This window comes from Drosophila navojoa, chromosome 4 (genome assembly GCF_054131105.1).
Source record: "Drosophila navojoa isolate 15081-1374.11 chromosome 4, UAZ_NAV_1.0, whole genome shotgun sequence".
Taxonomy (NCBI): domain Eukaryota; kingdom Metazoa; phylum Arthropoda; class Insecta; order Diptera; family Drosophilidae; genus Drosophila; species Drosophila navojoa.
Genome location: NC_142892.1, coordinates 22,443,547 through 22,466,769, shown reverse-complemented (window position 1 = coordinate 22,466,769; position 23,223 = coordinate 22,443,547). Strand labels below are relative to the sequence as shown.

The following is a 23,223-nucleotide window of genomic DNA, read 5'->3' as shown; positions in this document are numbered from 1 at the left end:
TTTTTGTTTTGCAATTTTTGATTTCTAATTTGATTTCATCTTTTCTTTTTTTCTGTTTTTTTTTTTTTTCTCTTTGCAATACAAGTTTTTATAAATTTCTATGTGTAAATCTTAAAATATTATTGCGCAGCGTTCTTCTATAGTCAGACATACAAATGTTCGTTATATGTTTATCAAATCTTTTCTTTTTTGTTCAAAGTGACAATATAAATGCATCTGCGATATTTCTGCGTGTGGTTCAGTTTGTTTTTTGCTTAGGCCATTTAGTTGGTTTCCTTTTATAATTAATTGTAATTGTATATATAGTCATGTACAAAAAAATATGCTAATTGTATTTATTTAAAAATGTATTTAAATTTATAATCTCTGGTTAGTAGTTGAAATTGAAATTTAGGATATCCATTTCTAACATATTTGACTTTGCGCTAATTTCTTGTTTATTATTCAATTTGCAATAGGTTTGTTCATTACTTAATATTAGTGCTAGATTATCAGCTAAATATTGTTGTTTGTTGATGTTGCTCTTGTTGTTATTGTTGTTGCTGGTTGCTGTGGCTGATATATTTGCATCCTAACTTTACAAGGAGGCGACAATCAATACAAAAAATATACATATATTTATTTATTATGAAGACGACAAATGCTGGAAATGCATAAATTAAACTAACTGCTGCCTCCTTTTTACACAACAATTCTCACACAATTCAAACATTACATTTCTATATATATACTCGTAGTAGAAGCCTATTAATTACATAAATAAAAACCGTTTAAATCTTTAAACAAAGTTAACGTTACAAATTTTACACATAAACAAAACGATTTGGCTTGATCCGCGCCCCCATCCGGCATTATGCGGCTAGCATATTACGTATGTTCTTCGGCGTATTCTCCTCGTTCAGATGCTTCGTCGTATACCGCAGGGCATTCAGCAGTGGCTCCGCCTTTATCGCTGGCTGTGCCTGCAACAGTCGCACGCACCCCTTCACGTCCACGTGAGCGCCGCGTGCAAACGCTCCCACCGGATGGACGTGATCGTAGAGTATGACCAGACCGACCATCACGCGTAGCACCAGCATTTGCGTTTCCTCCCGCTCAATCTGTTGCAAAAGTTTTCTGAAATCCAACAGCGTTTTACATTTCCAGTAATTCTTGTAAAAATCGTTATTCAATTGCCACTTACGGATTCTCCAGCATTCGTAGGCACACCTTGGCCATTGTACCAAGCGTTTCTGTCGTATTTTGCACATCGTCTGCATTGTCATTCACGAATTTGGATGTCGCCTCGCTGAGCACTTTCAGCATGGGCGTGGCATGGGCATAGAACAACGACATACGATTCGCCAGCTCTGTGCTGACCAGCATATTTTCCGTAGAGTCGATGCGCTGTCGACTGACGATGCGTCTGTAGTAGCTAAAGTCGTTCTGTATGGCGGGTGTTTTCATCTGCAAAGAAAGATAAGTGTGAGAATGGCGATTCGAATAGGAATACATATCATATTGGACCATTACGGTTAATGGCTACTTAGTCTAGACTGCACTGCTTGCTACTATAAATTATACATTATATGAAGCAGTTCACTGCTTATGAGTTTTGCTTTTAACTGCTCCGCACTGCTTGGCTTCCCACTTTAATTGAAGCCAGACTAATTTAGATCTAATTGCAGTACGTGACACCGCAATCGCACTTAATTTTTGTTGTAATTTGCAGCCAGGCCCAAAACTCAGTTTTCGAGTACATCGGATGACGCTTGAGCCTCTATTTAGCTGTCAGGGCTGCACTGGAGTCGTGCGTGAGAAAAACTTCTGAGAACTGCCGCCTGCCCAGCCGCCCCGACAACTTGAGACTGGCTCATCATTTACCTTGAGGGAGCGCTCGAGACATGACAACATTTTATACTATATATGCGCACTAAACCTATATAAATACGTTATTAGCATAAATCGTTCTAACAGTAAGTAACAATGCGGCGAACCGAACGGATCAGCAGCAGCGGCAGCTTTAAAGCCTATCAATGTGTGAGTTTAGTTAGATTTGAATAAAAGCTATAATTAAACACGAGGATGATTAATTTGAGCTTGTGCAATATTATCTTGACAGTTCGTAGTCTCGCTAATGGCGCTTCGCCTTGCAACAGCTCAGTATGCATCACCCACGTATAATGGACATTCATTAAACAACAACATTCAACTGCAATTGCAACGGCTGGGCTATCCCGATGCTCCATTGACCTACAGTCAGACCTATTCTGCACCTGTGCAGTCCAGGTGGTCTGGTGCGCCCATTGTTGTCAATGACGAGGCGAATATACTTCAGCAGCAGGAGCGTCAATATTCGCCCATTAATTACTACAACAATAGAGAGGTCTATGCCACGGTGAAGCCGGACAACACGAACCCGTATTGGTTCAGCAACAGCAACAACAACAACAATCTGCCGCCCACGCGTGCTGCCAATCACAATTACAGCAACAACAACAACAACAATGACAACAACTATGGCGCCTACTACTACACACAGCCTCCAGGCCAACATGAGCTGGACCAACGTGAGCTGCTCACTGTCGCTGATACCCGGCGACCAGAAGACCAAATAGTTCGCATTGGAGGCAGTCGCTCCCTGGCTTACAACAACAACAACAATATCTACAGAAACAATGAAAACTATGATGAAGCTGCGCTGTTGCTGAGCCAACGAGAATTTCAGGCAAAATATGCCAAACACTATTCCGACTATTTGCGCAAATATCCCCGAAGATTGCAGCCACAATATTTCAACACATTCATTGACAAATGATTAGGAATTGGTTGTACTCCAAACCTTATTTAAAGTGTGTCAGCTGAATAGTATCCAAAGTGCCAAAAATACCATTTGCCGGAGCGTGTGTGCCAAGTATCTTAATAGTTGACTAATCCATGCCAAGCACAACAATACAGGGAACGACCCCCAACCGGACCACGGACAACACTCTTGGGCAAGCAACATACATCCATGTAAGAAATTCGAAATGTGGATATATGTTTTAAATATTAAAGTCAAATAACAAATAAAATAAAAAGAGGTAAAATAAATAATAAAACCACATTACAAATAAAAGTTAAATTCGATTTTTATAAGTAATAATTTTAATTTACGATAATTTTAATATTGATCATTTATTTTACGCATCAAAATGTGTGTACTTTTACTACTCTTTCTGCTAAAGGGAGCATTCATTGTACTTGAGCAGTTGGGGTGTAACTGCTTTTAGTATTCGGTTCAATAAAATGTGTAGCATACTTTGAGGCGCACTCTAAAAACTCTTCAAAGGGGCAACACCCAGGGCAACAAGCATGTGAAAAGAAACGGTAATGCCTGTTACTATTACAGCTAGTCCGCTATTGGTTAGGCACGTTTGGACACTACAAATGAGTATATGAAGTGCCAATGCATAAGGCAAGTGCATGCGCATTTATCCATCTATACATACATACGTGTGGGTGCGTGTGTGTGTGAATTGATACTTTAACACACAGCAGCATCATCATCTCTCTCAAGATCCTTCATATTAACTTCAGCACACAAATTTGCAGACATGAACAGCAATCAACCGATGACGTTGAACTTTATCAAGTTGCTGCGCCGTTTACCCCGCCCTCTGCTCCTCCTCCTTTAGTTACACTTGCAGTAATAAAAGTTTTGCACAACGGAAGCGAGCGCAATGGGATAACGCGAGATTTGTATTTCGCTCCGATACAACAAAAGTCGCATTCATACTCTTATCATGGGGAGTCACGCGATAGAGAGTTAGATATCTGATCTCAAAAGCTAAGAGTTTAACCTACATTGGGCCATGCTCAATTCAATTGTGATTCGACGGCGTTCTAAAGTACGTATTTAAATTGTCATTTAAAATTACAAATTATAATAATTATATTATTATATTATAATAATTATTATTTATTATAATTTACAATTTATGTTTAGGTGAATTAAAATGAAATTTACATTTATCGATACTTTAAAAATAGCGGCAGATCTATCGAATACTTTGACTTTTATTAGCTTTAAATCGTTTTGATTCGTATTTGAAATATTCAAGTTTTAGGTGGTTTTTAATTGTCCTCTTGCTATGTTAAAAACAAATAACTTCTTTTAAAGCATTATTATTTATAAAATTATGCTTCTATGAATATAATTTCTTGTTACAAATATTTTTTAAAATATCTGTGTTTTGAAAAATATAATCATCAAAAATTTGTATTTTTATCTAAAATATTATTTAATATCTAATATTTACACGTATTTTAAATATGATTTTCATTAATTTTATGCCAAAGTAGGCCAAGCTCAAAACATTTCCAATTTGATTTACCGTAGTGTGGTCTAATAAGAGAAGCTCAATTACACATGGTTGAAGATACAAGGGAGAGGGAGAGAGAGAGAAAATGAGAGAGTGAGAGAGACAGATGTATCAAAGAAAAGCAAATGATTCTTTGAGCAGTTTTAAATGAATTTCAACATGCTCCAACCGACTTACTGGAGATATGCTCCATCCAGCCTCGACACACAACGTTCTGCTTTGCGTGCTCACTGAAGCGCCGACATTTGGCCAGGCCGTTAAAATGAGTGCGTGTGTGCGCTCCAAATGAGGCTTCACTGTACAGAGCGTACAGCAACGTTGAAGATATTTCATCAATGAGCAGCAGCACGCGCTCGCCTTAACTGACAGACAGATGGACAGACGGAGAGACGGATGGATGGATGTTCAAACTGGCAGTCAATTAAAAATGCAACCACGCGCGCAATGAGTTGGCAAAGACTTGGCTAAGACTTTAACCGGCTGTTGCACCCACATAAGGTAAACCAAACGACAACAAACGTTGCCTGGTCTGGTCTGGTCTGGCCTGGCCTGGCCTGGTCTGGTCTCAAAGAAGACATAACACTGTTGACCCACGCGCCTTGAAGCAGCGCGATATATTTACACATTGGGCGTAACGTGTGCCCAAACTAGGCAAGAGTTGTAGCACACATACACCCACACATCCACACACATAGTCACATGATTGTCGTGTAACTCACCTTGTACTCATCGAATTTCAACACGAATTCCAATATCTCAGCCAGCTGCTTGACCAGCGCCTGCTGCGTCTCCAGATGCTGTGTCGGATTGAGCTTGCCGCCCACCAACTGGCCGAGCAGCTTGGGCACTATTTTGTCCAGCTCCAGGGAGTGCTCGTAGCACCGCTTCAGCTTGATGACCAGTGGCAGCACCGCCGACCACGCTTTGGCCTGCACCTCGGGCGAGGGATCGGCGATGGCTTCGCGTATTTCTTTGTTGGCGCCCTGCAAGCATCAAACACATGAAAATGATTTTAGTTTTTTGTTTCAGCTCAATATTGGCCGGGCCTAGTCAAATGCTCGCTTGACATGCAAACAATAAGCGAATAAACGATTTTCCTCGCGTTTCATAGATTTTATAGATTTTTTATTATTACAACAGCACGGCCTGAATTGTTGTTGTTGTTGCAAGCTTTGTTATTTCTATGCCACATGCAACAATGACGACGTCGCTACGTCGCTGCGTGCATTGACCAGCGCTGCGATTTTATCGGCGCTCTATGATCTAGATTCCAAAGGCAAACAAAACTAAACAAAAACACAACACAAAGCCCAATGGACGCTTGGTCATTGCATGTTTGCAAAAGTTGATTTCGCGTCCAAGTTGAAAACTTTGCTACCGCATAAGCAATCAACAAATTGCGTTGATTATTTCAATTCATTTCATTTCAGTGGCGTTTCTGTTCAGTCTCTAATCGACACATGTCCAACTTGCAAGCCCCAAGTGCCACTAATAACAGCTAAGTTTTCAATCAAACTGCCAGAAACTAACAGTCTAGTCGCTTCAGCATGAACTTAGTTTAATCTGACTATGAACATTTCCTGCTCCGCGAAAAAATGTTTGGGGATAATAGCGTAAATCCTTAAATGATTGTAATATGATATATATGATAAAATACTTTGACTACAATATGTTTGACTTCATATTTATATTCGATCGTTGAGATTAATATTTAAATTATGCATCTCGTATAGAAACTCGTGTTTAAACTATTTAAACTTGAAATAGATGTATGATGAAATACTATAGAAAAAGTATTTATAAAATCAATATCACTATCAAACAAAATAGATAAAAAATAAGAAAGAACCTTGCAGTCGAGCTTTACCGACTGCGGAATACTCATCAGCGATTTAGTAGCTAAGATTTGCTTTAATACTGTAGAAAATTCAGTTTTTCTCAATTTGTCACGCCCTTACTGGCGCTGACGGTAACTAAAATTCAAAATTTTAATTCTTACGCTAAAAAATTTGAAAATAACAGGGTATTTTTCGATAAACCAAGCCCATAAAGGGACGTAACAATATTATTTGGAGAATTGATAGAGGAAGTTACTAGTAAATTGACTATCGGAATTTGAAGCTTCTAGCTCTTCTAGCCACGCCCCCTGTGGGCGGACATGTATCCACCAAAACTTGTTGGTCTTGGGAGGTCAACCCGAGTACATATACCAAATTTGATTTGATTTGGTCGCTGCCTAGCATCAATAGTGTCTAAAATATAGCTAAATTTGGAAAATCACTATATCTTAAGGTCCGATTTGCCTCGCCCCTGGTGAGCGGTTTGGGAAAATTTTAACACTTTATAAATCGGAAATATACACGAGTTTGTGTTCCAAGTTTCAAGTCTCAAGTCTCTAGTTTCAATAGCGCCGAAATAGACTGCGTTCATACGGACAAAACAAATATACTCATTTCACTTTCGTGAATGAGTATAAAAATAATTTGAAAAGAGTAAAGAGTAATAACTGTATGAGTATTATTTTAGTAAATAACTATAATATGGAACAGCAGTTTCATATTGCAACCATCTTTTGCCCCCAAAAATCGAATACAATTTAAAATATACACAATTACAAAACATCGGTAATTCACACGCAAGTTTTTTCTTTAAGCCTTTTCTCAGTTAAACTGCCACGCCCACAACATTTTTTGTTTACAAATTGCAAGCCAAAGGAAAATGCTTCGATGCAAGCGAACTAGGTTTATACATATGTATGTACCACATATTAATATTTACAACGAAATTGTATCAATGAAGCAAAAGCAAAAGCCGAAGAGCCCAACTCAAACCGTCTGCATGACTGAGGCGTTGTTATTTTTGGTTCGTTGGCACCTTTTAGGTATGTTTGTGCAGTAATTACATGGACTCTTGCTGCCACATGTTGTGTGCTTGTAATTAAATTGCTGCACATATCATCAACAAAAGTCTGCAGTCTGGTCCACCCTCAGACATTCTCTCACACTTGCTGTGCATCGACGAGTGCTTTGGCATAATCAAAATGCAACCGTCGGCATCTAAATCAACACATGGACCCAAGTGGAGCATAAAGCCAGAACTGAAGCTGTAGCTGACTCGCAGCATTACCTTCTGTGCCAAGCAGCATTTACACCTGTCCGCGCAGCCAGGAATTGTCCTTGGCGACCGGCAGCTGTTGGCTGCTGTTTGCTGCTGCACTTGAAGCTGCACAAATGTTTAACACGTGCAAACAAACAAGTCAAGGAACAAAGAGAGAAATAACAAGTAAGAAGACTCTAGTCGAGACTGCTCGACTAGGAGATACCCTGAACCCTCCAAGCAGATATTCTTATCATTTACACTTCTTTTATGCACGCACACATACATACGATCTTAATGAAATTTTCAGGGCGTAATTATATGGTCAAATGTGTGTACATTCCAAAGCACAAGACTCTAGTACTTGAAATACGGCGTGGTATCCAAAATCTGTTGATTACAAAATGTTTGTATTCATCATATATATATACACAGTAAATCTGAAGTCTCTATGTCTAATAGTATTCCAATGAGGCTCAAAAAACAAAATCAATTTTTCGATTATTCTCGATAAAAAAGTTATCGGATGAGTTATCGAAAAAATAAAGCAAACTCGTGCTGCGTATGGTATACACGAGTATGCACACAAAATTTCAGCTCTCTAGCTCTTATATCTTCTGAGATCTCGGCGTTCATACGGACGGACGGACGGACGGACGGACGGACGGACAGACGGACAGGGCTATATCGACTCAGCTCATCGTGCTGATCAAGAAAATATATACTTTGTGGGGTCTGCGATGATTCCTTCTGCCTGTTACATACTTTTACACAAAAACATTATACCCTGATTTCCCATTTTCAATGGGTTCAGGGTATAACAAGTAAAAAGGCTCTAGTCGAGACTGCTCGACTAGGAGATACCCTGAACCCTCCAAGCTGATATTCTTATCATTCTGCACTTCTTTTATGCACGCACACATACAGCGACTGCGCTTGGGCTGCGCTGCAGTGTGGGCAATAGTATGAGAATTTATTTGATGAATAACTTTTTTTGTAGACATGCAATCTTAATGAAATTTTCAGAGCGTAATCATATGATCAAAATGTGTGTACATTCTAAAGCACAAGTCTCTAGTACTTGAAATACGTTTTTTGCAAATTGGGGGCGGAGGGGGCGTGGTATCCAAAATCTGTTGATTACAAAATGTTTGTATTCATCATATATATATACACAGTAAATCTGATGTCTCTATGTCTAATAGTATTCCAATGAGGCTCAAAAAACAAAATCAATTTTTCGATTATTCTCGATAAAAAAGTTATCGGATGAGTTATCGAAAAAATAAAGCAAACTCGTACTGCGTATGGTATACACGAGTATGCACAAAAAATTTCAGCTCTCTAGCTCTTATATCTTCTGAGATCTCGGCGTTCATACGGACGGACGGACGGACGGACGGACGGACGGACGGACGGACGGACGGACAGACGGACAGGGCTATATCGACTCAGCTCATCGTGCTGATCAAGAATATATATACTTTGTGGGGTCTGCGATGATTCCTTCTGCCTGTTACATACTTTTACACAAAAACATTATGCCCTGATTTCCCATTTTCAATGGGTTCAGGGTATAAAAAGGGTAGAGAGTGAGAGAGACAGTAAATTCTTTTGACTTGGCTGTTGCATTGTCTCGTTTACGCCTGCGATTCTCTAAGGACTCTTATGGCTGGCCATGCAACGGAAACTGCGCTCCTGCTTGAGCTAGGTGGACAGACAGATTCGCAGGCTGAGATTGTGCCTTTGCTGCATATGAATGCATACAAAAATATTTATAAGTGTGTGTGTGTGTGTGTGTGTCTATCTCAGATGTTTAACATTGTTTCTACTTGTACGTGGGTGTGCATCTGATTCAGCCCCTTTGCTTATTTTTCGAGCATTTATCTCACATCGCGACATGTGCAAGTCGAAAACAAAGAGCCTAGCCATAGGTAGAAGAGTTTCTGCTGCAGCGGCTGCTCCGTGCAGCATCTTGCAGCTTTGCGACAGGAAGTTCGCACAGACTCATGCACAGTCACACAACCACACACACACACACACACAGTTATTCAGCATTTGTTGATTCATCGCCCTCTTCTGCAGCTTCGCATAAAACGTTACATGCTCCAATAACAAAGCACGTGCTGTGTCTGCCTCATGCATTTTACCAGGAATACTTCACACTTCACCCACAACAACAACAACCACAACAAACTTGAACTTGCATGACTTTTAAGAAACAGTTTTCGTTTTGTAACTGTTTCTAGTTTTCTTCTTCTTTTCTCTTTTTTAATTAACACTTAATGTGCACAGCAACAACAACAACCACACTAAATGTGGCATACAAGCACTCAATCGTTTTTATCTAATTCATAGAGAGCGCGAGAGGAACAGAGCGCGAGAGAGAGAGAGAGAGACAGATAACGTCCGTCACATAGTTAATTAACTTTGCGAACTGCAGCCACTCTGCATAAAAGAAGAAGTAAACGCGTTGTAATTGCTGCCTGCTGTAGGCTGCTGCTGTTGCTGCCTTCACTAGCTCCTGTTGTTGTTGTTTTTATTTTAATTGTAAATTAAATTACACTCAATGCGGAAACGAGTGTTTCATCTTCTGCGGCTACTTTGATGTGCAGACCAGCGATGGCACTCGCCCAGCCAGTGGTGGGGCCATTAAACCGTTTGCATGTTTCACTTAGCATATATCGATTGCTGTGATCGATAATTATACACGTAAAGGTTATAAGGATCAAGTGCACAAACATAAACCATTTGTTAATGCCCTACATATATGCAGCAGTGCTACGAGTTTTACGTGGGATTTAAAGCTTGAAATAAATAAACTCTTCTATGTATAATTTCAGAATACATTTACAGATGTACAGCAATTTAGCATAATAGATGGGTTTTATATTAATGAAAAATAACAACAAAGTCTCTGTTGAGCTAAGCCTAAACAGTTTGCTATTTGAATTACTGAGACCGATGCGCTTATAGGTAGTAAGAAGTTTGGCTAGATTAACGAAATTCGGAAAATCAAAGTAAGAAATATATGTCCCACTCCTATATACCTAATTTCTAATACACTAAAAGGTATGCGAATTTCAAGTTAAAACAAAAGAGGCAGTGGACTTTAACTAATTTATAATACATTTATTTAGAGTCAATCTAATACTATTCATAAAGAGTCAAACAGTTAGCATTTTACTTTTATTAGAACAGAAATCTCTCCTCAATATGTTGTGTAATTTTAAGCAAAATCTGAAAATTTGCCATAAGGCATTATAAATAAAATTGTTGTTTGCAGGTTTCTTATAATTTATCAAAGTATTAATTTATCTGCAAGCCATACCTCCGCTGCCAAAATACTTTCCCTTATTGATCAAGAGTCTGCTTGAAAATACATTCATATTGCAAACATTCTTAAGTCTTTAACTTTAAATCATTTAGTCCAGCCATAATATTTTATCTACAAGCTATAATTGAGTTTCATAAGAAAACACACACAAAACAAATCAACAAATTCTACGGAAAAATGAGAAGCCGAAAAGGCGTGATTTATATACATACATACAATACATACAATACATACATACGTACATTTGGAAACCAGCCGACGATGACTATTAAAATCGCATAATTTATATTTATTAAGCAGAAAGTCACAGTTAATGGGAAAGACCCATTAACATTAGCCAGTGGCAGCAGCTCCCACAGACATTTGGCCGCCACAGCCTAGTGACATTATTTCCCATGGAAGACCCCACAGCATAACTCAATCCAATCCAATCCGATCCAATGCAACCCAAGCGCCATTGTATGTGCGACTGCTATATAATCATACATATTTCATAACAGCTTTCGTTGTCCCACTCTAAGTACCCTCTCACTCTCTCTCGCTCTCTCTCTCTCTCTCTCTCTCTCTCTCTCTCTCTCTCTTTTGCACTTTGTAATACGCCTTCCGCTGACATGAGCTTCTTAATTATTCAATGGCCCCATATCAAACACGACAAGGGAGCTCTGCGACTACAACATATGTCTGCGTATTGCAAAACTCTTTTTGTGCTTTGTGCTGTACAGCTGCTGCTGACAGCAGGAGGAATACAGAAACAGCAGAACTGAAACAATGACAGCAACAACTATAGCTTTGCTCTTGTCTGAGTCATTCGAGTCGATCGTTGTCTGGGATCGGTCTCTGGGCTCTATATATGTATGCACGTTCTCGCGTCTTCACTCTCTGCTCTTACACTCGACTTGTGTCGAAGCGGCATTTGTGGCTTTGTTGTGGCTGTAATTGCTATCAAGGTAAATTGGCTTCGATTTTCACAAGAATGCATCGTGAACTATTGACAGAATCCACAGGTGATGCCCACTGCTATAAATAGTTGCATTCGTAACGAAATGATTAAAGACTCACTTGAAAGTCGGAATTCGTATGGGCACATCGGGCGATAATACGCATCATGATAGAGCTTCTAAAACAGCTGCTCAGTGAATCACATGCATCATTCGCCCAGTGAACGGCTTCTGCTCATCATGATGATGGTGATGCTGACGATGGCGATGATGACAATGGGTCAGTCAGTCTGACTAACTTACGCCCCGAGTACACGGCATAAATAATACATAATGCTCATGGGGCATGAGAACAAAGGGCCTGTCGATGGACCCACTGAACTGCGCAATAAACAGATGCTAATTTAAGTACAACTCGTATGTAAAGCAGGCAAATGATGCGTGAATTTCAGTTAGCACTAAAATAACCACAATGGCCTAATTTTCAGAGCGCTTTTTAGGCCATTCAAACCACAGGCAAAACAAAATCCAAGCATACACAATGTACATATATACGGGGGGAAAAAGCTTTAATGCCGCCAGTTGGATGTCACGAGCGTCGTAATTTATCAAGATAATCGAAATAAGCAGCCAACCAAGTGCAACAGCAACAACAATGTCATAAAGATAAGATAAACATGTCAATTATCAATGGCGTGAGCAACAGAGAGAGCTAAAGAGAGCGAGAGAGAAAGACGTACAGAGGCATATGGGGCCGAACGATGATAATAATAAGAGACAGAAAGAACGTTATTAATTTATTCGCATTGAGCCCGATTGTAACAATTTGTAAAATTGGAAATAATATACTATAGACAAATTGTTCTGTTACCATTTGCATATATATACATTTTATCGGTAAATCACGGCTACCAAAGAATTTCGTTATGAATTTACTTGAAGATAAAACAAGTGGGAAACCAGTTAGACTACTCAAGCTGGATGAGCCAAAGCAGAATGAATGAATGTGACGGGAAATTCCAAATGTTGTATTCTATATACATACTTAGCTGGATGATTGATAGCTCTTAAAATATGCGAGGTATTTGGAATACCTCTACTTTGATATTGGTTTCTATCGATGTCTTACATACGGTTTAATTTATCGATAATTTAAAACAAGCTTGATTGATGCCTTGATGCCCTATGATAATCTGCATGTAAAAGCTTTAACGTTTCTAGATCTTCATAATTCAAAAATCAACGATATGCCTACTACTAACTCCAACATATGTATACATTCATACATATATTTATATGCAATACAATATATTGTATATTGCATAATTTCCATGGCTTCTGTAAATTGGGTTAACTTGGCAAATCTGAAAAATGTTGTCATTTTAACTGACTTTGACGACAAGCACACATGTGCGCGGGCCACGTTATGGGAATATTGAAAATGAAAACTCAAGAAAATTCCTGGCCCATTTCACATTCAGCTGTCTTGTGCATTCCGACTTCTCTGCTGCTGCTGCTTCTGCCTGTTATAGCCAGACCAACATCCTAGAAATGTCAAGCAATATTTATTAAATGTTTATCAAACATTCTTCTCTTTTCGTTTTTTAATTCATTTTCCTAGGAAATGAATTCCTTGCAGAATCATTGCAATTTTAAAGAACATGTAAAATAAAATATCTTCTATATGTTAGAATATTTAAGCATCGTATTAAAGAAGCTAATTTTTACTGACATTTGCTATAGGGGCTGTCTTGCTTATGCATGTATATATGGATATAAAATAGTTAAGGTGTAATAAAAGAAAGCACTCAGAGTTTGTAAATATACGATAGCTTAAGTTTTTTTTTTTATACCCAAAAGGACCAGACCTACGTTGAGAAGAGGCCAGACACTTGCCAGACACTGAAACACTCCCACATACATATATACACATATATATGACAGAGGAGAGAGAGAGAGAGAGTGAAATCTGCACACACACACACTCACTGCAGACAAACTGAGTTAAATGGTCATTGGCATTTTTAGAGCCACTTGAGAGACGTTAGCAAAACAATTACAGCAGAGACGTCAAGTTCAAGGCAAACCAGCGCAGACGTCGCACATTGAGAAGCCTTTTAGGGGCTAATCCTAATCTTTAGTTCTGCAGAAGTCACGTGTTATGTGTGCCGTGTCCCGACTAAGCTTATCCACATCAACGGCGCAGTCCTCGGTGCAATCAAAATTGGTTTTCAAAAGCGTTCTCGGTTTATTCATTTGAATTGAGTTGAATTCGGTTAACCAAAAGCCTTTTCAGTGCCATTTCAATTCAACAGAAACTGTGGGCGCTGAGGCCAAAATGATTTTATGCAAAATTGCGCGCATCAATTGCCACCTGAGAGGAGAGCATAATGGGGCAACAACAGCAAGACTAACAGCATCGCTGATCCCCAAGTGCTCTTCCTCTGCCAGTGGAAGTGGGCGGCCGAAGCGCAAAGTGTAATTACTGACAAACATAATAATAAACTAATGCGATTGCTCTGATTGTTGCTCGAAAACATGATACCACGTAAATAGATTTTAAATTAATATCTAATATATATACGGACGATCTAAAGCATCCTCTGTTATAAGTATATAAGCAACAAGCAATGCTTACAAAAGTTTATAAGGAAATCGTTGCTGGCAACACATACATAGTATATAGATTATATATTCCATTTTAAATTGAGCAAATAAGAAATTCAAGAAATGCAAGCAGAATTGCCGCATGTAAATAAGAATTTTATATACATACATACATATATAAGAAATACTTATAACAAGTATATATGTATACTTATTAATATATATATATTTATATGGGGATTCGTAGTCTGTTGCGCCATCTCTGTGTGTGTACACATTTAGTACAGGGTATAAAATAAAAATAAACAGTAAATTATGGACCGACCGTATTTCGCACTGCGCTTGTAAATTGTTTCAATTTTTGTTTACTTTACTGTTTTGTAGCTTGTGTTTCTTTCTTGCCTGCGCAATTAATGTGCACCCGATGACGTCGGAGATTCAAATAGGGAATTAAATATATTTATAAACACTCTCTAAATAGTTTGAAGACATGCGTTACGCCACGCAGTAGATGCCCATCATAATAAACAAACGGGCCGTAAAATAGAAAGTGAATAATTGTTAAATGGTAAATCGGAGCCTAACTTGACCCTAATTGGGGCCTACGAAAATCTAATAGAGCTTGGCTAAATGCGCCGTAAGGCTACTTAAACTGTAATTAGAGAAGCCCAAATACAATCGACGATTGAGCAATAAATTCAAATGTCATTTAGGCTATGGAAGGTTACCCCCTGCACCAGCCTGCAGTTGAGTTAACTGCTGTGTGAAATACTCGAACTGTGAAATGGGAAATGTGACTACGGAAATTGAATTGTCACACTGACGGACGCAGACAGCATTTGATGGCTTGACCATATCCAGAGAGGCCTAGACATGCTCAAAGGGCACCACAAAGCGAATATTATAATTTTGAATAACGCGCAAAGACTCGTGTTGAGCACGCATAGCATTATAGTAATTACTTATATATACGTATATGATATTGAAAGCTTGACTGATCGGCTGACTGACTGACTGACTGACCAGCTGTCTAACTGGCGTACTGTCTAACCGACTGCCCAGCGCCGGAAGTGCGACGACGCGACGCTAATTTCGTTTTGTTTCTGTTTTTTTTTTTTCGCATTGGCCACACATCGTTTAACGTTTTCGTAGAACTGTTTAAGCGGGAGCCACAGGAACTGAAAACGTGAATGGGAATGGAAATGCCAATGGGGATGCAGCCGGCCAATGGCTAAAGCGTAAGGGGTAAAGGGTAAAGGGAGGCGTAGGCAGTCGCCAGTCTCTAATGACTGCTCATTTTGTCATTACTCTGATTATTGCTGCCGCCTGTCGCGCTCATTGTAAAGCAGACACTAAGCATTTAAGTGTTTGTTTATTCATATGCAGATGAGGCTATATTGTCATTTATATGTGGAGCAGCATTTGATATATGGATCGCTCAAATCGCTTTTGCTGAGGGGAACGTTAGGTCTTAAAAAAGCACGAAGTCTGTGTAAAGCAAGAATAAGCACTTTATTATGATGGAAATCGTTTTGTTATCTATCGCTGTGGAAGGCAACATACAACATAAATTGATATACATACATTCAAAAGTCAAGTTCTTTCAGAAGCTTGGATATATTCAATTGGTCTTCATTTTTATAAGTAATCTATAAATACAAAAATTAAGGTGATTCAAGTTTGCTCCGAAGACTGAAAGTCACTAAGCAAAATTTACTGAGGGGAGAAATGGAAACTCTTAAGGAGCCAAAGTTGACTTTCCACATGCAATAAATAAATCAATAATCATCCAAAATGTTATAAAATTAAAACGAGTTTTCATTGCTTTCATTTTCAATGCCGTGGAAGAACGATCGAGGAAAAGTATAAGTGGTACATTCCTAGATACATTATTATAATAATGCGCAGGAAAATTAAAGTTTTGGTCGTCGCTAACTTAAAAGAAGAGGATCTGCCGGGAATAAAAATATTGCCCGTCAAAAAATTAGAAATATCACTTTTTATTGTACATTAGAGTGCCTTAATTATGACAACTTGTAAAATCAATGAAGATATTTTACATCTTATCTTGTCCAAATAATAATAAATTCATTCTTGATTGGTTCCTAAGTAGATTCACATTGAGGAACGAGCATAGAAAGGTATAATTTGGTTGGTACAAACCTGAATACCATGGTCTATCATTTCAGCCCGCTGAAAAGTATGTCATTATTACAATTACATAGTCATAGTCGGAGATCAGTTCAACCAAGATATATTGATGTCTAGCATAAAGGCGATTAATCGATTATTTTTAAAGTAAACGTATTAATAGTTCGGAGTAGCTATGAATATTTTTATTTTTTAAATTTATTCAGTCGTTTCATCTGTATTTTTGGGAATCGATCTGTTTGATGATTTGAAAGGACGCCTACTTTTCCATACATGCATATGCTCAATATGCAATCATATTTGTCTAGTCGCCAGACGCGTCCGCAATTATTATTGAGCACTTTCGTTTCAAAAAAAATTTCAGAACTCTGAGTCTCTGGTCAATCGCCGTTGATAAACATGACATCATTGCGGATGTTTTCAGACAAAAGCTTAAATCACTGGCGGATCTCATTGTAGCCTTTAGGATAGATACTAATCTGGCTTTCGACACAACTTTCGATTACATCAGACGAAACCAGCGACACTTTTGTTATCAGAAACATGATCCATGAATCTTGTTATACACCATATCCCATAAAGTAAATCAGTATTCTATACTCACATATGTAACTTTAATATGGGTTTTTTGCTTCCTTATTACTCAGTATTTTTATTTTCATAATTTTATTTTAATTTAATTAATTATTAATCGAATAATGGGATTGATTTGAATATCAACTTTTATTTTTACAACTTCTTCGTGTGCTTCGTAATTACCATGGGAGTCATTGATATAAAATAAGTTTCTTTGTTTCCATTTCCACACACGCTTCGCATTTGAATACCCCAGTAAATAATTTCTTAATGTTCGTTCACATTTGATGACTCAATTAGCGTTTGAACTCATTGAACTCGGATTATGTACATATAATAACATAAAAATATATATGCACATGAGCAATGCGAATCATTGTTGTTGGACTGTGGTTACCACAGCTAGTAATTCACACATTTAATATTTAAGCTGTTAACACTAGGTGCTAATCAACTGAAGGGTCAATGGCGAAGCATTAACAATATATAAGTGACACACATATATTTATAAATGAATTGAATTGTGGTGATTGAAGGATCAAAGTAGGTGAGACAAATATGTGAAACAGGTATCTATTACCTATCATGTAAAGCGCACAATGTAAGTACATATTTGGCTTAGCATCTCAGCGTCATACTTTATTCTATATTCGTTGTTCTACAAATTGATTTTAAAAATAACTATGTACAAAATGTGATGTAACATATTATTAGCGGAATACACTCTGACTGTTTTAATCCAAATTAATTTAAACGGAGCAAAAAGTTAGATCTGCAACAATTCAGATTTAGCTTTATGGCATAACTCGATCAAATATATTTATATATACTTTTATTAAGAGACAGAAACTCTTCTATTAATTGGAAATAGTTCGTCAGGTTTCAATGGCTTTTACACCTTTTGGCACACATTTTTTATAACTGTTATTTGGGTACCAATCTCGTTCTATATTTCACAAGCTGTCATATTATTATTTTTATGATCATTATTGTTAGAGGTGCGCGTTGTTGGCGGATATTGTCATTCTAAATGTCGTTGTTGTTGATGAAATTGTTCTTTTTGTTGTTGTTGTTGTCGTTGTCGTTGTTGCTGTTGTTGTTTTTGTTGATATTGCCATTGTCGTTGACATCGAGCGCTCTCAATGAGCTTGCCTTTTAGTTAACGCAGTTACTACTTATTGTTGTATCCATTCATTGGCAACTGCTGCGTTTCCCTCGACTGTTACTGCTGTTGCTGTTGTTGTTGTTGTTTTTATTTATTACACACAAAAGACGCATTTGTTGATTTAGTCTGCCTGTCTCGGCCACAATAGCTAGTTGACAATAGAAAACTTTGCGCTACGATAGCTTCGCCAACTAATTGGAAAGAGACTTTACAGAAGTGCTCAATACTTCGAATACTTTTCTGTTATCAGAATGACAAGAACAAAACAGTCGATAAATCATATAATAAGTAAAACATAATTTAAGACAGCTCTAATATTACTCAAGATTTAAATGTTAATCTAGAATGCTAATGCAGCTGACATTCAATAACATAAACTGTACGCTCTTATCAAATGGATCAATGGCGACATATCTTATCAAAATATTGTCATAGCAACCTCAAATCGATTATAGAGTTGATTAAAAATGATGATGAGTCGCTAAAAATAATGTATTTTGTTGTCACATACATTTCTACCATTATATTGCGATAGGACTGTAAGAGTATTCCATCTTTCATGGTTTGTTTCATCGCTCTTTCTCTTTTAACTAGGCGCAGTTTTCACTTTATTTATAGCTGCAAAAAGTGCAGAACGTGCAGCTTTTCCTTTTATATTTTGCTATATTTAGCGTGCCTGGCCAAAGATTTGTGTGTCAGGAATCTTAAGAGGGGACTCATCGGGGAGCAGACCGTAGTCATGGCGCACATAACCAGTTTATTGCCTTTCTGTAACCAGTCCACCACCCAAACCACTCACCCACAGTCTACGGGAGCGCCAAGCCGCAGATTGCTTCCACTAAAACTGCAATGTAAATAAATGCGCACGAAAAACGAATTGAGCGCATTTCAAGTAGCTCCCAGGGGGACGAGTGGGCGCCCGTACTCACGGCTTGAGCTTCAAAGGCTTTAAATGGTTACGAGGTCGACTTTGCTGTATGTTGGTCACTTTTACCGTTACACACACATGCACACACAGCTACAGACAAAGGAAATGAGCTCATTTCGTTGACATTTTCCAGTTCATTTGCGTTGATTAACGCTCTGGACAGAAATTTCATTTAGCTTGGCCGAAAGCCAATTAATATTTCGCACCACGACACCAAAATCCAATTCGAGCTCGAATTCGAGTTCGAATTTTAGCTTAGCAAAGGTCAGCAACAACAGCAACAATTACATAAACATTAGGCGTCACAGCAGTCCATGACTAATCCCCCTTAAAGAAAAGGCGTAAAAGAGAACCGAAGAACTTCGCGGCGAATATAACGCAGAGACTGACGTCAAAAGTCCAAGCAGCGAAATGAAGAGTTCCGATTGGGTTCTGATTGGGTTCCGATTGGGCTCCGATCATGCAGGCGCATAGGCATTCAGTGAGTCAGCCTGAAGCAATTTTGACAGTTTTTTTTTTTAGCAAAACATAACATAATTTTAAGACGCAGCAGAATAAAGTAATATATGTACATACATATATTCCAGCTGAATCTCTCTCAGTTTACTGGTATTCATACTCAGTTCATCACTGCTGCCAATTCAGCTTTTTTCCCGTCAAATCTGGCTTTTTCCGAAGACAAATTGCGGGAAATATTTAAGAATTGCGGGAAGCGGGAATTCTGGCTTTTTTTGAAAATGAATTAGGCTTTTTTCGATTTTTTTTAATACTTCGATTTTTTTTAATACTGAAAACATGTACTTTGTATTAAATATTGTATATATTTTTTGTATATATCGAATGCTAATTGCCTTAGCCTAATATGTATATCGTTCGGATATGTAGCACTAACACACACTTAAGCTAAGTCTTGCACAAACCTCTGCGCGCACCATGGTTAACATGGCGGTTGTAAGAAAAGAGCATGTAGAATCCGATATGTACAAAGGGTATGATTTTAAAAAGAAAATCAAGTCTTTAAATATCGATGCAGGCCTCGAACAAGAAATTCGTGCTCGCTGCTCTTCTTTTGTTATTGAACTTATCAAGCAGCTAAAGCAGAGGTAACCAATTTTTCTGATTCTTCTACCGACCGTTAAATAATTTTGATTTTATCTGCAGTCTCCCCGACAATTTTAAAATCTTAAAAAACATTGACGTTTTTTCCGTTGATAAAATTGTGTCAACTAAAAAAAAAGTAATTACAGAATTGTTGGAACACCTCCAAGTAGACAGAATAGCCGACATTGAGCGGCAGTACTATGATATTAATCTAGTTACGTGGGAAAACGTTAATGACAGCTCCGAATTTTGGAATGAAGTCTCCAATTACAAGGATTCTGGCGGCAACCGCCGATTCCTTGACTTGGCAGCTGTTGCCCTGCAAATGTTTTCATTACCATGGTCCAACGCGGAGGTGGAACGCGTATTTAGCCAGCTTAACTTGGTAAAGTCCAAGTTAAGGAACTCAATGAGCCTAAGCACAATAAACAGTATTCTTAGCATAAGGTAATATTTTATTGAGAGTGAAAAGATGATACCGATATATATATTACTTTTTTATTTAATATAACACACAGATATGGTTTGCGAAGACTGGGCAAATGCTGCTATGAATACAAAGTTCCTTCAAATTATCTTCGCATGATAGGTACTAACAGGTCGTACGATTCTGAAACCGATGCTAGTCGCGAAGAATTAGATAGCATGCTAAAAATCTTGTAAATTAAAAAAAAAAAAAAAACAATCAAACTATAATAACCGCTTTTTTTAAGGCTTTTTTGTAAAAATTTTCAGCTTTTTTTTCCGTTTCTTCCATCTAAAAACAGCTTTTTATTCTGGTAAAAAGTTGGCAGCACTGCAGTTCATATGCATACATATATTGCCTAATAAAAGTTTGACGAGAACTCTGGCAACACTGGACAAAGAGCATTCATTAGTTTGCAGACAGACACACATACAGAGAGAGAGAGAGAGAGAGAGAAGAGAGAGATCAAATAACTGTTGACGCTGTTAGCAAAGGTTAAATACTCAATTTGTTGCCTGCCCCCCGTTATTTTCGCACATTGTCATTTGATTATTGCGCTCTCGCTTCAACTTATCATTTGAGAGGGTAGCAATAAGAGCGCAGCTAAATTTTAAATATTTTCTTTAGTGAATATAGTAAAATGGACAGCTAGTTTACGTTAATCGTTCGTTACTTATTAACGCGACTGGTTTAAAGTGATATTTGAAAACGGGTTGATGACGCACTCACCTTATAGATTTGTATCTCGTCCAGAACGACTTCCGATTCCTTGAGCACGCGCTCCACCTCATCGTACACCTCCCGCTCCGTATCCGTGGGCGCGGCATTCTCAAAATCAAGGAATACATCGTAGGACTTGGCGGCACAGCAATTCGAATCATCGCGTGACAACAGACTCAGCAGTTTGCCCATTTTATTAATTAATTTATTACAAATGTGGCTTATTAAATATATTCAGCTTTATGTTGGTATTCCTCTGCTTCTTCTGATATTAATATAGATTTTATTTTTTATCACTTTTTGTTGCGTTTCACTCTATTGTGCACTTGTTCACTCTGAAAGGTATAGCAGAATGGGGCGATTCATTAGGCATTAGCAGCTGCTGCTGAAGCACTGCACCTGTTGTGCGTGCTATCTCCTAAGGGTTAATAAATTGTGACAGCAACAGCTGCTAGGATTACATAGTGGACAAAGTAAACAGTTCTTTTTAACAGAATAGAAGACAGATAGAAAGACGGGAGAGAGAAAGAGAGGGGAGCACTAACAAACGCTAGCAACAGCAACAACGACATTTGCATTGCGGGGGGTGATCTGCACCGAAGCTGTTTGCCATGTGTCTCTTTGTGCATGTGTGAGTGCGTGTGTATGTGTGTATTTGTTCTGTTGAGAGCTGCTTGTGCGCAGGAAATGGTGCGAAACTAAAACTTATCGAAATTAGTAAACAACTACGCACACACGCACACATATGCAATCACCGCAAGGCCAATGCTCACGCCAAGTAGGAATAAGGCAATTTTTCTCGCCACACAGCCACATGTAAACATTTTAGATATCCGCACGCCTTCCACTCGCCTTTCAGTTAATAGGGCGAGACAGAAGAAAGAGCAGCCAAAAGTTTGCGCGAGTTTCTTTTATTAATAATTTTATTTTATTGCACACACACACGCCCATATGTATGTGAACATGTATGTGTGTTACCGTCATAGCACTGAGGCTTTGTTTATCTGCATCGCCTTATCGGGGTGTCACTTCTCTTTTGAATACCCTGCAGCTATTGCAGAAAGGGGTAGATGACATATATCAGCCTATAAAGTAAACATATGTCACTAATAGAAGTCATATTAGTATTAAACATATGCATGTTTTCATTCATATCAGGCAATAGAGCTGGCGCGATAACAATTCAATTTACATTCAAATTAATATTCAATCAAAGTACTGGGTAACTTATAGTCAAGCACTTCAAACTGCAGTTGCTGCTGCTACTGCTATTTTGCGCGCTTATCTGTTTTGTTATATGCACACAGTTTTGTTATTTCTCATTGGTTTTTTAGGGTGGATTTGTGGATTATTCCTGCATTGGAATTTCAGCGAAAACATGAATTTCATCGAATGCAACAAAAAAAAAACCAACATACACAACCAGGGACAATTGCGCGCTTATCACCTTTTTCGCAGCGATTGCTCGTTAACTCGCGTATCGTATTTGCAGCCTTTTATTAATTTTATTTAATGGTTGCTCTTTTCAATTCAAGTTTCAAACATCACAAGCGAACACACAAGGCTTGTGTTTTAAAAATATAAAAACATGCACGAAAAAATTAATACGCCGCAACACACGCGCAACCACCTCTCTCAACGGCAGCTAAAAACGTACTAAATTTGACTTTCCCAGTACTGCCAGGCAGACCAAATCGGTAAAAAAGTAAAGGGTATTTATTCATCACAATTGGTACGCAGCTTAAACAAACTACAAACTGCATGCACATTAAGAGAATATGAGTATTATATTTAT

At 38.2% G+C, this 23,223-nt stretch overlaps 2 protein-coding genes across 3 annotated transcripts; one reads left to right on the top strand and one right to left on the bottom strand.

The window, feature by feature from the left end:
* Window positions 1-180: 180 nt before the first annotated feature.
* On the bottom strand, window positions 181-23,098 carry LOC108652229 (CYFIP-related Rac1 interactor B). Of its 2 annotated transcripts, none has more exons than XM_018102347.3 (5): window positions 22,876-23,098; window positions 21,438-21,763; window positions 5,063-5,326; window positions 1,184-1,446; window positions 181-1,116 (listed from the first exon to the last, which is right to left on the bottom strand). In XM_018102347.3, the coding sequence occupies exons 2-5, from the start codon at window positions 21,618-21,620 to the stop codon at window positions 852-854; spliced, it is 975 nt and encodes a 324-aa protein (XP_017957836.1). In that variant the 5' UTR covers window positions 21,621-21,763; window positions 22,876-23,098; the 3' UTR covers window positions 181-851. The 2 variants fall into 2 exon arrangements, with proteins under 2 accessions (XP_017957836.1, XP_089116364.1); XM_089260238.1 differs by lacking the exon at window positions 22,876-23,098 and adding an exon at window positions 22,407-22,515.
* On the top strand, window positions 1,715-2,995 carry LOC108652230 (uncharacterized). Its single transcript, XM_018102348.3, has 2 exons — window positions 1,715-2,019; window positions 2,102-2,995. Exons 1-2 carry the CDS (start codon window positions 1,966-1,968, stop codon window positions 2,795-2,797), a joined length of 750 nt encoding a protein of 249 aa, XP_017957837.1. The 5' UTR covers window positions 1,715-1,965; the 3' UTR covers window positions 2,798-2,995.
* Window positions 23,099-23,223: the final 125 nt, after the last annotated feature.